This window comes from Corvus brachyrhynchos, unplaced genomic scaffold (genome assembly GCF_000691975.1).
Source record: "Corvus brachyrhynchos isolate BGI_N302 unplaced genomic scaffold, ASM69197v1 scaffold99, whole genome shotgun sequence".
Taxonomy (NCBI): domain Eukaryota; kingdom Metazoa; phylum Chordata; class Aves; order Passeriformes; family Corvidae; genus Corvus; species Corvus brachyrhynchos.
The window spans coordinates 2,729,759-2,742,964 of NW_008239778.1; the positions used below are offsets into that span (position 1 = coordinate 2,729,759).

The 13,206-nt window shown below is 49.1% G+C and overlaps 1 protein-coding gene across 4 annotated transcripts in view; it reads right to left on the reverse strand.

Moving 5' to 3' along the window:
- Positions 1–13,206, reverse strand: part of CAMKK1 (calcium/calmodulin dependent protein kinase kinase 1) — an 87,386-nt gene that overhangs the window by 51,096 nt on the left and 23,084 nt on the right. For 2 of the 4 annotated variants that reach the window (XM_008640455.2, XM_017743034.1), the window contains exons 1-2: positions 7,612–7,719; positions 3,966–4,471 (exon numbers count right to left, since the gene is read on the reverse strand). In XM_008640455.2, coding sequence (XP_008638677.1) covers positions 3,966–4,394 — 429 coding nt within the window. In that variant the 5' untranslated portion in view covers positions 4,395–4,471; positions 7,612–7,719. Of the gene's footprint in view, positions 1–3,965; positions 4,472–7,611; positions 7,720–13,206 lie in introns of those variants that run through there. The other 2 variants (XM_017743036.1, XM_017743035.1) reach the window with 1 other exon arrangement.

A 13,206-nucleotide genomic window follows, 5' to 3' on the forward strand; every position in this document is an offset into this window, starting at 1 on the left:
TGCTGAAGCACACATAGCTCCAGCTGATTGCTACAACTGCAGAGACACCCAGGCAAGGGGAACTGGAACAGTCTCCTACTGATCCCAGAGGCTGGAGAGACAAATGTGGACACCAGGGCAAGAGGAACCGGGGTGCAGGGAGAGGAAGGGAACATATGAAAGGGAGAGGAAATTCAACTGGAAGAGACTGGAGAAGAGACTGTATAAAGCAATTAACTGTGCTGGCAGGCCTGGGGAGAAAGGCTGAAAAAAGACATCATTTATTCTTCTCCTGGCCACTCTTCAAGTAAGATTTTCTTGGCTACCTAAAAAGGTTGGTTTAAGACAGCAGAATTTAAAAAAACCCAAACCAAACCCACCAGCACTGCGCTTTCAAATGCCACGTTCCAACAAGCAGCACCTCTCCCCTTTCACAGACCCAAGACCTGCTCTTTTAGATGGGACAAGCTCTGTCAATCACACAGTGACAAGATGCCCATGTACAAACATCTTCAGAGAGTCTTTCCCTGGTACATACAAACACCAGGGCATCATCTGGGCAGCAAAGCAGAAGCTGCTTTCAGCAGCCTCAGGAAAATCCTCTCCTCTTGCCCTTGCTGCCAGCACTGAGCAGGAGCCAGGAACATCACATCAAGAGGAAAAGTGGGCCAGCAACCTAAACTCTGAGGCCTGTGCCTCAGCTCTGCAGCTTTATGGACCCTTAATAGCTTCAGCTTAATCACTTCTGTGCCACAGCTAAAGGCAAAGCCATTCCCTTGTCAGAGCAAAGCCCTGATAGGCAGCAAGGCAGCAGAATCCCATCAGGCTTCCCTGCCAGGGAAGGCGGCACTGAGAGAACCTTCCAGGCCTTAGGCCACAGATAATCTAAGAAAGGAGGGGAACAAACAGGGAACTTTTTAAAGTACAGATCAATTTTTGATAGAGAAATGACAGATCAGGTTAATTAAGAACACAGTAACGCTTGCAGAGTTAAAATTGCAGATCCAGACTTGTCAGCAGTGGCTGCAAGACACCAGCAGCTGCCAACTCTTTGTCCAAGGGCAGTTGGCTAATTAGTGTCTCTGGGAATAGCCTTTGTGTGAGACAACAAGCCCTGCTGCAGCCCTGCCAGCCCAGGAGCCACCACCTGCCTAAATAATAAATCCACAAGCCCTGCTCAGCAGGCAAGTGTCCGTGGAATCAGTCCCAGTGACAGGACAACCCCAATTCACTGCCTGCTGCTCGCACTGCATAAATCCTCCCTCATCCTCACAGGCTCAGCTTCAGCTCTTGGCCCTCTTCATACCTGAACAGAAGTTTTCCTCCCAGCCTGTGAACGAGTATTAAAGCAGCATTAAAAAGCTCAGCAGTGTCTCTAAGAGAACACAACGTTCTTCCACAATTCATCAGTGTAAGAGAGCATTCAGCTCTGCCGTATCCCCATACTCTGTCTCTGCATAGCACATCTCTCCATTATTTCTCCAGATCAGCCCAGGATGCAGCACTACTAACAGCCAGGAACTGAGCTGCCATCCTGCTGGAGAGGGAAGCAGACTCATTCTGAGATGGCTATCAGCACAACAGGAAATTGTGACACGAAGCTGTGCCATCCATCCCTGCTCCTGACAGGCAGTGCCTGCACGTGGGTACTGAGAAGGCCTGAATGCTCCCGAACTCCATCTCCAGCTTTGCACAGACTGGAACTGACCCAGGCAATGGCCACGAGCTGGAGCAATGGATGGTCTGCTACTGAAAGGCACTGACTGAGGATGCCAGAAACCCAATGCAAGGGGAAAGAACCAACTCCAAAATGGCTTTAAGCAGGTGAGAGGCACTGACTGGAATACGAATGTCCAGCTTGCCTAGAACCAGGTGTGCCACAGAGCCATTTGCAGGCAGGCCAGGGCAATGCTGTGACTGGGGAGCTGGATCTTGTCAGTGACCCACCAGCTTCGCTCCTCACTGAGGGTCTGCGTATCAGAGTGACCAACAGACACCCAGCAGCAGCTGCTGCCAAGTGTACCATGATTGTATTTTTCATCACAGGCTGATTTTATCCCCAGTAGCACCAAAAGCCTCAACATGGAGACCCTGGTAACTTTTAGAATTCCTGACAGAGAACAAAAGACCTGCTCTCCGTTTCTTTCAGAGTTCCCTGCTGTCTCTCAGCTGCACAGCTTGGATGTGGACTGGCAGTGCCTCTCAACACAACAACCCTTTAACAGCCACTTGGCAGAAGCAGTGGTGACACTGGAGCTGGGCTGTGCGCAGGCTGCACACTCCCCTTGCTGTCACACACCTGACACACACTGCTCATGATTCAGTGCCCAGCCTCAAATTTTACCCAGGCATGCATCTTCCTAATCCTTCTGTTCCTTATAGGATACAGATGCTATCCCTGTAAGGTGGGAAGGAGCAGCACAGCTCCTGAGAGCACCTCTGTGAGGGCAAGTGCCCACCTCAGAACGTTCCCAGCTCACCCAGGCCCCCTTCCCACTCCTACCACAGCCAATCTCCATTAATATGAATGATGGTTTCCAGTGAGCACAGCTCTGCTGTGCAGCTGGGCTGCACCACAGCGCTGCTCTCTCGGTGATATCAAAGTGACCGTGAAAAAGGCAGCACTGTGAAAAGAGCTGCTGCAAGAGCAGGGACACAAGGGCTCCACATCTGCATTTCAAACCAAGCATTTCCCACCCCCAGGCAGTAACCCTTGCTCCCCAGGATGCAGGTGTTGTGGAAGAGGATGGAGTACTTTGAATTTGCTTGCAGATGGGAATGTGCCAGTCACACTTGACTGCAGTTACGTTGAAAGATTTCAGAAAAGCCTCACTCCTGGCACAGTCACAGCACTGCAGGATGGGAGAGCTGGCACTCAAGTCACGTCCTGCTTCCAAGAACTGGCTCCTTTCCCTCCCTGCCTCCCTTATTAAAGCATATGGCTGCTGTCAAAGAAGCTGCAGTCTCTGCACTGCACCTTCTGCAGGTATCCTCCTATCAGCTGGGGATGCACCACCCATCCCACAGCTGATGTGACTTGCACAACTCCCCAGAGGACAAAGGCTGATTTGGTTGTGCACAGCACCATCCTCTCCAGGTGTGCAAGGGGAAAACACCCACTTCTCAAAAGGGAAACACCAAACCACACAGATGTTAAGCTCCTGGTCCCTTGGACCCACACTGGCATAAATCTAAATTCCAGTGATTTGGGTCCCTGTGTTGCTGCAGGCATCCAAATCATGACACTGGGCACTGTGGTCTGAACAGCCCCTCTGCTCCCTGTCCTCCCCAGCACTGGGAATTGCAACCATCACCCACTTCCATCAAAACACTCAACCACTGACAGCATGTCACAGCTCCTCCAGGGCAGCTCTGGGACCAGAAGAGCAGCTGCAGAACAACCACAGCCACCCAGACACCCCTCTGAAGGAGAGTAGGGTCACAGCCCTCCGTTACCACTGCTGGTACAAATGCTTTAAAGACAAAAGAAAACCCTGACAGGAGCCAGGCATTTAAGCTCTTTATAAAATTAAATCGTGCCTTCAATTATGGCAAAACACAATAGCAGATACATAATCTCCAGAAGTTTAAATCCATAAAATACCATCAGCAAAGCTGCTGTGACTGGTGAATTCCTGAAGGGCACATGCAGCAGGGACACAAGAACAAAGTCATTTGGCCACAGCCCTTTCTCTGAACAACCTGAAAGACCTTCTGCCTGCTACCACGACACAGGGGTCATGGTCCCTTAACAAGACTATCCCAGGCAGGTGAGGGCTAAAGGAGCCAAATGTCAGCGCCAGGGCTACACCCAGCACAGCTCTCCAGTTCCTATGGAGAGGAACTGGTTCCAGGGATTTTTTCCCCCCACTTAGAAATAGCACTGCTTTCAGACACACTTCTCCAGAAGACTGAAGGCTCCCATTACCACCTGAGAAAGACTTACCTTACCTCAACACCTCAGCTGTAGGGGAGAACATGCCTACCTCAGAGTCTGATATAGAGACCCGATTGGACTCTATTGTTGGTCTCCTCATTATACGTGGTGATGGCCCTGTGGCATAAGGGCCACAACCTGGAGTGTTGCTAGAAGCCAAATAACCTCCTGATGATCTTTCCTGAAGGGACAACTTCCTACTTGATAGACCAGGTCTAGTTAGAGGTCTCTTGGGAATATGCCTCAAGTGAGCATCTTCTGACTGTTGGGAAGGCAGAAGTTCATTGATTCCCATGTCACTGCTGACTCCATTTCTTTGGATGTCCTTTATGTTATCAGAAAAGACTGTGTCATTTTCTTCACCATTTTGGTCACTTCTGTCTGGGACAACAGACACATCTATGGCTGCCACCCTCTCCACCAGTTCAGTCTGTGTGTCCATGCCTCCATCCACAGCATTTGCTGCAGAGTCCCCCATGGCTGTGTCCAGCTCGTTTGGTCTCAGATGGTCACACAGAGAGCAGCGATGTTAGTGCTCAAAGGCTCCATAAATACCTGAAAGGAATCACAAACAGAGGTAAATAACAATAATGTTCACTCAACACAAACATAACCAAACAGCCATCTCTGACTTCTTCCAGCATGCCAGAAAGTGATAGCAAAACACTGGCAGGCTGTAAACAAGGTACAAGCACTCAGACTGAAAGGCAAACCCAGGCATTGAGCTAGACAGGAAAGAGATAAAAATGAGATTTTATCTGATGTGTAACAAGTGACACAGCCAAAGAGAACTTCTCCTTCTGTAGCCAGACCTACAGCCAACCAGAGCTTACAATACTGGAAGAAGCATCCCAACAGCTGAGGGCCAAGGGTCAAACTTTCGACCTCTTGAATTCTTATTTATAGGATACAAGAGCTTCTGGCATGTACTCAAACCCAACAGGCATAACAACAACTCCGTAACCATTTAGGGCTCCCCAGTGGTCTCTCTGCTGCCCTGTAGGCCCTTAGAGAGTGTCACAGAATGGCCAAGCCTGACGACTTCCCCACTGCCATTTCCAACATAGTCAGCAAAAGCAGAATTTAAAATCAAATCCAGTTCCAGGGTTGCCCCTGGCCCCACACAGTTGCAGTCTGTGTGCAAACACATGTTAATCTTGCTGCCCACCATGTATAAAAACTATAGTGAGTTACACAATCAACAACGCTTAATGATTAAAGCATGGTGGGAAGCAGCTTTTCCTCGGGAAAAGACCTACAGAACACCAAAGTGCAATACAAAGCTAAAGCTGCTGCATAGAATCGCTGTTTCCTGGATGCTAATTTCAGTCTCAATTTAAAACAGATTTCAGTCTTCCCAGCCCAGTGCAGAGCAGGAAATGATCCTCTGCAGCACATGGCTGTCAACACTTAATCACCTCTGAAGATGCAGCACTGCATCATTTCATCCCTCTGTCCATCTTCTGGGGACAGCGGGGGAGTACTTGACTTTACTCACAGCATCCTGGCCTGCATCCAGTGAATTCAGAGCAGGCTTAACCCTGAAATATTGCAACCTGTGGTTCTCTGTATTCAAAGCAGGTTGTGCATAAAACTCCTGCAAGTCAGGTGACACTTGCATCTACATTTCATTTACATGAGGACAGGGTGGGGGTGAGCGAGTCCAAAGAGCCACATCCAGCATCAGCCTGGGAACACACACAACCCTTGGCAAGGAGCACAGGTTGAGCAGGGCTCAGAGCTGCCCAGCAATGCTCAGTTAAACACACTATAGTAAACTCAGCTGCACAGGGATGACCTCCTGAGTCCCCCAGGGCAGCCAAGCTCAAGCAACCTTTTATATCAATGAGAAAACCAGATTAAGATCTCGACTGGAGGCTTCACCCTAGGTCATGTGCCAATCATAGGGATACACGCTGGGCACTCAGTGTCACAGAAAGGGAATACCAACATCTAAGATATTCCTCTCCACATCCCACTGTTCACCTCCTTTCCCCCCTCCTGTCTTTTCTGCAGGCTTGCTTGAAACAAATTGACAGAAGTGTCACTCACTCAAAACAGTAATGAAATGGTGAGATCAGCTTTAAAAGCTTCTATTAAAACTATATTTAAACACTTCAATCCCCTTTGAAAAAAAAGGAAAAAAAAAAAAAGAAAAAGCACAAATCCCCTTTGGAGCCAGGGTGCAGGCACTGCAGGTGGCTCTCAGCAGCAAGGGAAGGGGTGTGGGGTTCTGTGCAGCACACACTGCACGTGGTCCCACAAACCCGGGGCAAAGCAGCACAAGCCTCCCCTCTGCCAGGCCTCCCTGCTCTCCCAAACCCCCAAACACAGCCTGCAGGCCAGCAAGCCAGCAAGGATCCTTCAAAAGGATTTGTGGGAAGCCCACCAAGGATTTGCTGTCTGCAAAATGCTTTTGTGAAGTCTGGAAAGCTTCTGAGCTAAACAAGGAGCATCAGGTCAGGGCAACTGCAAGTCTGCAGTCACCCCACTCTCTCTGCACTCCAGAGCCTGGGGAGCAGCACATTTCCCGTGACACTCATGGGATGCCTGCATGCTTGGCTCTAGGGGAAGGTCATCTCCTCAGCCCCAGGGAAGCACAATCAGTCTCCAGCCCTGCCTGGAGATCAGGGCTTCCCAGGGCTGCTCTGCACAGCCAGGAAAGCACCAGCCACATCCCTGCTGTCTGCAGCCTCTGCCAGGGCTGGGCTGTAGCTCTCCTGGCAGGCTGGTACATCACAGAAATCATTCCAAATGAAGGGAAGGAAGGAGCAAAAATGCTTCCACCATTTAACCCAGCTTGCCCAAGGGATAGGAGGAAACCTCCGAGGCCACCCTGTGCTAAAAGCTGTTTCTTCTGCCTATAGAGAAACGAACCCGAGGCCTTTCCTTGCAGCAGCTTTAGCCCCTGGACAGCCACAGCTCACCTCACTCCTAGGCAGCATCAAGAGGAAAATGAATCCGCAGCTGAAGCCTGCAGCTCCTACACCTTCTTCCCTCCTCCTGCCACGAGATTTTCGCCATATGTGGGAGCAAGGGGAATGAAGAATCTGCCTGTGCTGCTGTGTGGCTGGGCGTGAAAGCCCACAAACCACCCACCTGGACTGAACATTTGTGAGTCTCATGCTGCTCAGCCAGCAGGAAAAAAAGGCCAGAAGCACCGGGAAGAGCAGCCCAGCAAACAGTGATGCTCATGTCAGTCACCTGAGCAGCTCCTCACCACCCAGACCAGGCACCCGGCGTGTCTCCCCCTCAAAAGTTGAAGCAAACTTGCTCAGTTCTAACCCACAGCACAGGCTGCAAAATAAATCTCCAATTGACAACTGAACTAGATAAACTGAAGATAAACCCCATAAATCAGTTCATCTGATCAAAACAAACAGACCCATACAGTGTTGAAACAAATAATACAGTGCCGCTAAAAGCAGGCTAAAAAATCTAGCAAGACTTTAAAGAAAATAACCATTTATCTGTAGAGCTGGGCTTTGTTTCAGGTTCTGCTGTTTTGAAGGATTCCTTCTCACTGATAAATCCTCCAAAACTGTATTGGAAAGCGAAGATTTCCCAACAAACAAATCAGTTACGTGCAGCCCAGTCTCGCTGTGCATAAACTCAGTACAAAAGACAACTCTTAATTTCGGCAAGGCTAAATCAATGGTGGATTCGCAGTTTTTCAGGCTGTGCCACAACCATACCTTGCTGTTATGGGAAGTCCCAGCAAAACAGAAATTCCACCACCACCATCTCCCAGCTCCTGCGCAGCTCCGCTGTCCCTGCTGATCCCCCACAACACTGAACACCTGCTGTAGAGCAGAGGATTATGCTGCAGACACGAACCAAAGCTGCAAACAAGCTTATATGAGCAAAATTAATTTACTTACAGATATCTTATTTACCATTTTTCCCTGTAGCTATTCCTCTTGCTGCAGGCAGACTGCCACTTCAACCATGATTTTCACAGTGTATTTATCAAATGGCTGCACATGTTTCCCAGACTGGCACTGAGCAGAGAATGGTACAAAAAACCCTTTTGAAAGGAATATGATCCTGGAGAAAATCTCTCTGTATTTTATGTGGGAGATGAGCAGATGCAATTAGTTTTGCTGCTCAATAAAGTATTCCAAAGCATTGTTTGAAAAATAAAAAATTGTAAATCTAGTTTACTGCTTGGTCCATCCTCTTGGCTAACTAGAAGTGCTCCTGTCAGAAAAGATGGGGAGGATAAAAGGTCCTGAGCCTCAGCAAACACAGATTCATTTCCCAATTTTGCTACAGGCTGTGAAAAGCGACTTTATGGCTTTGTTGCAGTTCCAGGTTAAGAGGAATGATGCTGCTTCTCCTTCGTGTCCCTGAGAACACATCTGCCCCGTGCTGAGGCACCAAGGGCCCTTGCAGTAAAAGAATCCCAGAGAATAATAACTGCAATGAGCATTTGCACAGAAAGGCTTCAGGCAGTGATTCTGCTGCTGCTCAGTCAGAGGATTCAAATGCTGGCACCAGGGATGTCACACTGAGACCCTGCCTGCAGGCACGTCCATTAGGTACCACTTGACCACACAAGACCCACAGGCAGTGTCACAGAGAGAGGTCCCGAAGATCACAACATCTTTACCCTTTTTTCCCTGATGCTTTACCATACACCAGCAAGGTCAAGAATCAGGCCAGGTTTTCCAATCAGTGCAATGATCCATGTACCAGGACAGGCTGCCTGCAGGGGGGACATCATCCCCATCACCAGAATCCATCAGCTCAGGTGAGACCCCCCCAGGAACGCCCCCAGCCTGGGGCAGAGCTGGCAGCACACCCAGTCCTGTGTTTCCTTCACACATTGCCCCCAGCAGCACGGCCACAACGAAGAATCCGCTCTGACTGCTGTCAACAGTGGCAGAAACTCCCTTTAAGGAGAAAAGCAGCATGTCCTGGGCTGGGCTGCCAAGTCCTGGACAGCTCCTCGAATGACATTTTAGAAATATCAGGTCAGCAAGTCCCTTCCAGAGCCAAAGCTGTCTCCCCACACCAAGCAACACAGACTGGGAGTATTTCCATCCTGGAGTGTTGCCTGTGCTCCCAGTTCTGCAGGACTTCCCCAAGCACTGCTACCCTGACATGAGGGAGATAATTCCACACCCCCCCCATCCTGAGCCCATCAACTTTTTATATGTGTTGGAGGCACTTGCCCCAAGCCCAGCCAGCTCACTCCAATACCTTCAGTCTGGAGAATTGAGGGGAACCTGGGTCCCACAGCCAAGCACTGGAGCAACATCGGAGCTGCCAACAAACCCCACAAGTGGTGTGCAACACATGGAACTTCAGATATCGTGCACCAGCCATTTATGGGTCTCACTGCTGTGGTGGGAGAGCAGCTAGAGGGTTCATTTTTCCTGCAGTAATTAAATTCAGAACATTTCAGCTCTGCCCACTCCTGGCACACCAAGCAGGGCACCTGAGGGTGAGACTACCTCCTGCCCATCTCCACTCACACTGCTGCTGCCAGGAATCAGGCTGCAAGACACAAATGAGCTTCTTGGCATCTATGAAAACCAGTTTCAGACATCGCTGGCCAAAAGGCAGCCCAAAGCAAAAGGCAAAGGACAACAAGAAGTTGCAGCTCTGTGAAGCTGAAAAGAAGCAAATCCCTGCAGTCCTTGCAGAGATCATCAAGGCAGGTGTACACCAGACTGCCCATTTGGACTGTGTCCTCCCTGGCAAGGGGCAGCAATCACTTTAGGTACTAATTTCTGACTAGAAGCAGAAGACATTAACACAACCTAAATGATAAATTAGAGCTTACTGTTGGTGCTTTTTGCACACGCCCCACACGTTTGCTTTGTGCTGGGGCTGACAAGGCTCTTGTTTCAGGGCACAGACAAGCACATCTTGCTGAGAAATCACTCAATCCTGCTGTAATCATCCAGTCCCTCTTCCCTCCACAGCTCTTGGCAGTGAGCCTGGCTGTTGTGCCACAGCTGAAAATCAGATCTAAAGCGAGGTGCTTTGATGCCTTGTGTGAAGCTCCTCGAACACAGCTTTACCAGGAACCATAGAATGACAAAGAACAGCAGCTTTTGCAATTCAAGCACTGCGTGAGAAATCTGAAAGGCAAGTTCAGACCCCTGCTCCTGCCAGACTTCTCAAATGACAACAAACATCTCCAGACCATGGTCTGGAAAATGCAGCATTCTACCTCCACCTCCTCCTTAGCCCTTTTCAAGGCAGGGTGCTTTCCAAAGGGATTTTGGGGCCAGTTCAGCCCCTGAGCTACAGACAACAAGCACCCCAAGGTGCACAACTCTGTGCTTGTCCTGTTCTCCCTCTCTTCTCCCTGAGAGATCCCATCTGAAGGCAGAATCTAGGGTTTGGATCTGATGAAGGACTGACACTTTCATGACCCTGGATGTAAAGTATAGATGCACATGTGAGACACAGGCTGAGCTCAGCAGTGATCTCCTGATATTATCATGTGAAAAACAGAAGTTTCTCACCATGAAGGCCATATAACCACTTTTAAGAGCAATTAACAGCATATTTAAAATATGTTTTGAAACTAGCCAGGATGCTGAACCAAGATCTCCAGTCTACCCTACAATTCAAGAGATAACAACCACCTTGCGCACAGTCCCGAGCCTGGAAAGTTTTACAAAAGATTTCCCAACTCCATTATATTTCATCCCTCCATGTTCTAATTATATGGTTAAATACATTTGCATAATCAGATGCAATTACACTAATTGCATATATAAGCAATAATCAACCAAAAATTACTCTGAAGAAAAAAGTTTCTACTTAAGGAAATTCCTGTAACAAGAAAACACTGAGGAATGCCAAGTCTGTCTAAGCGAGAGTGATATTAACATTAAACATTCCAGATAATGCAGGTGAAACAGGAGCCCTGCCAGAGCATTATCCAACTGAGTGCAGCTCTGTTGGCACGTTTTAACCATGTCTTTGGTAGGGACAACACAAAAGAACTGAAGAGAAGTTGTGCTCCTGTGTACTCAAGCCCTGGCTACAAATGGCTTCAGTAAGACAGGTTTGGCTGCTTCGTTTTATAGTAGAGGTTCAGCAAGACTTGTGGGCATCAGATCCTGATGCCAGACGATATTAACTTCTACTTTAATCTTTTAAAGCTGTTTATCAGTGTATGAGCATCAGAGCTGCTTTTATTTTGCAAATTACAGCTGGGAAAGCACGAGGAACAGGCAACGAAAGGCACTCAGCCCACATATCCCAGAGTATTTGCTTTCAGGGATGCCAAGTGCTGTGACTCACCATCTCTGCAACAGCCCAAAGTGACCACAAACCAGCACATCCCAGCACCCAACTCCACACTGACCCTGGTGACAACCTGAGCTCAGATTATAACAAATCCCATTTGCCCTTGTGACAAGGGACACAAAAGCCCTGTGGGGGAAGGACCCTGACCACTGTGCCAGCCTGATCCCAGCTCCTGACACCGTGGCAGTGAGGGATGGGAGGATGGAGGAGGTTGGTGTGGGCAGAGAGCCCAAGCCCAGTCCTGCTGTGTGACCACCAGCCTTACTTGGTGCTTTGCCTCACTTCCAAGTGATCCTAGGGAAAACAACGTGGAGGATTATGGCATGTTAACGTGCACACATGGCCTGGACAGCATGGGGACCTCTACTCAGGTGTCAGAGGAGAACAAAAACCCATTTCCAAAGCTGCTCTCAGCTGACACCAACTCGGACCTCAGAACCTGCCTACCCCAACCCCTCTTCCAGTCACCATCATGAGTGCAGGAAATACCCCAAATGCAACCTGCATGCTGCCCAGGGAAAGCTGACCCCCATAAATCCAATGGAAAAGCAGCCTCCCAACCAGCCCCTGTAGGAGTACTTGGTGCTACAGCTTGAGGTGGGCATGGACAGCATCAGCTCACACAGAAGGGTCCCATGTAGGGTCAGTGCAGGACCTGTGCTGTGGAGGGAGCAGGCTCCTGGGGCTGAACATGAGCAGGGAAGAGGAGGAGGAGGAAGAGGAGGAGGAAGTGCCATGGTTTGCTGTCACTTGCTGGGCTGAGAGGCAGCGTGATTCCCAGGAGAGGAGGCAGCCATGGCAGGGAGCACAGCTTGCTGGAGGTGGATTTAAACAGTCAGTGAGGGGGTGCTTCAAAAAGTAACTGAGAATGTCAGATTATGTGAAAGTTGAAAGTCTTAGATTATTTGTAAAATACTAACAAGTAAGGCAGTAGTCAGGCTCTATTGATTAATGAACAAAATAATTGCCTCAGAATCAGGGAGGCTTTAATATTTAGGGCCTCCATTGCAATAATGGCTTTCCAAATGTCTGTACCATGGCAAGGTAAATGGCAGGTTAAAAAAAGAAGTTTTTCGGTTGTTCTAAGGAGAAGGGATTGGTCTCAGGTGAGCCATCTTCTGCTGCAATCTGTAATGAACCTCAACATTGCCACAGAAGATGATACAGACACGTGTTTCACTGTTTGTTGTGATAAACAAACTGAAAATGAAGAAATCAAGAGGACCTGAACAGCCTCTCAATCTGCAAGGGTGAAGTCCAACATTCCACAATGGCCAAATCCCCACTGATCTCTTGGGAGCAGAAGCAGGCACCCAAAACAAACCTGTCTCCAAGCCAGTGCAGCTACCCAGTGCCTTCGGGGGACTCTGCTGGACAGCACAACCAGGGCACCAGCATGCAGCCTATGGAAAGCACCTCTGTGGCAAGGAGAGCAAGAAAAGGGAATAGAAGAGAAACAGAACTGAAAACAGAATTCACAGCAATGAGCTCATGCACAGATTTGTGTGAACAGCCACAGCACAAGGCACCCACCCTCTGGTTTTAGTGTAAGGTCTGGATTTTAAGCCTGGTAAGCCCAGCCTGCAGCGAAGGCTCTGGAGCAGCAGGGAGCCTGCCCGCCAGGCAAGCCAGCTCTCACACACACCAGCCTGTCACCCTGAGGAACAGAAACCAAGTGCACACAACAGCTGATCTTGTGGGACTGCATCCTGCTTCCACAGCGGAGCCCATGAGACACACGAGTAATTAAATAAATTAAGGAGGAGGGAAGAAGCCACCTGGAATTGTACAGATAGGCTGCTGCTTTAGCAGCAGAGTCTCAGCCCAAGCTGCACATCGGCACCCAGATGCTTCCAGGACATGTCTTTCCTCCTCCCCAGTTTATGCATTTCACCAGCGTATTTCTCAGCCCTGCCTGCCTCCCCTGCACCCACTAGCACCTTCTATACTGACTGCCATGGCTAACTCTGCTTTCCAGGTGCTCACAGAATTCCTTCTGCTGCTCAATATATAAA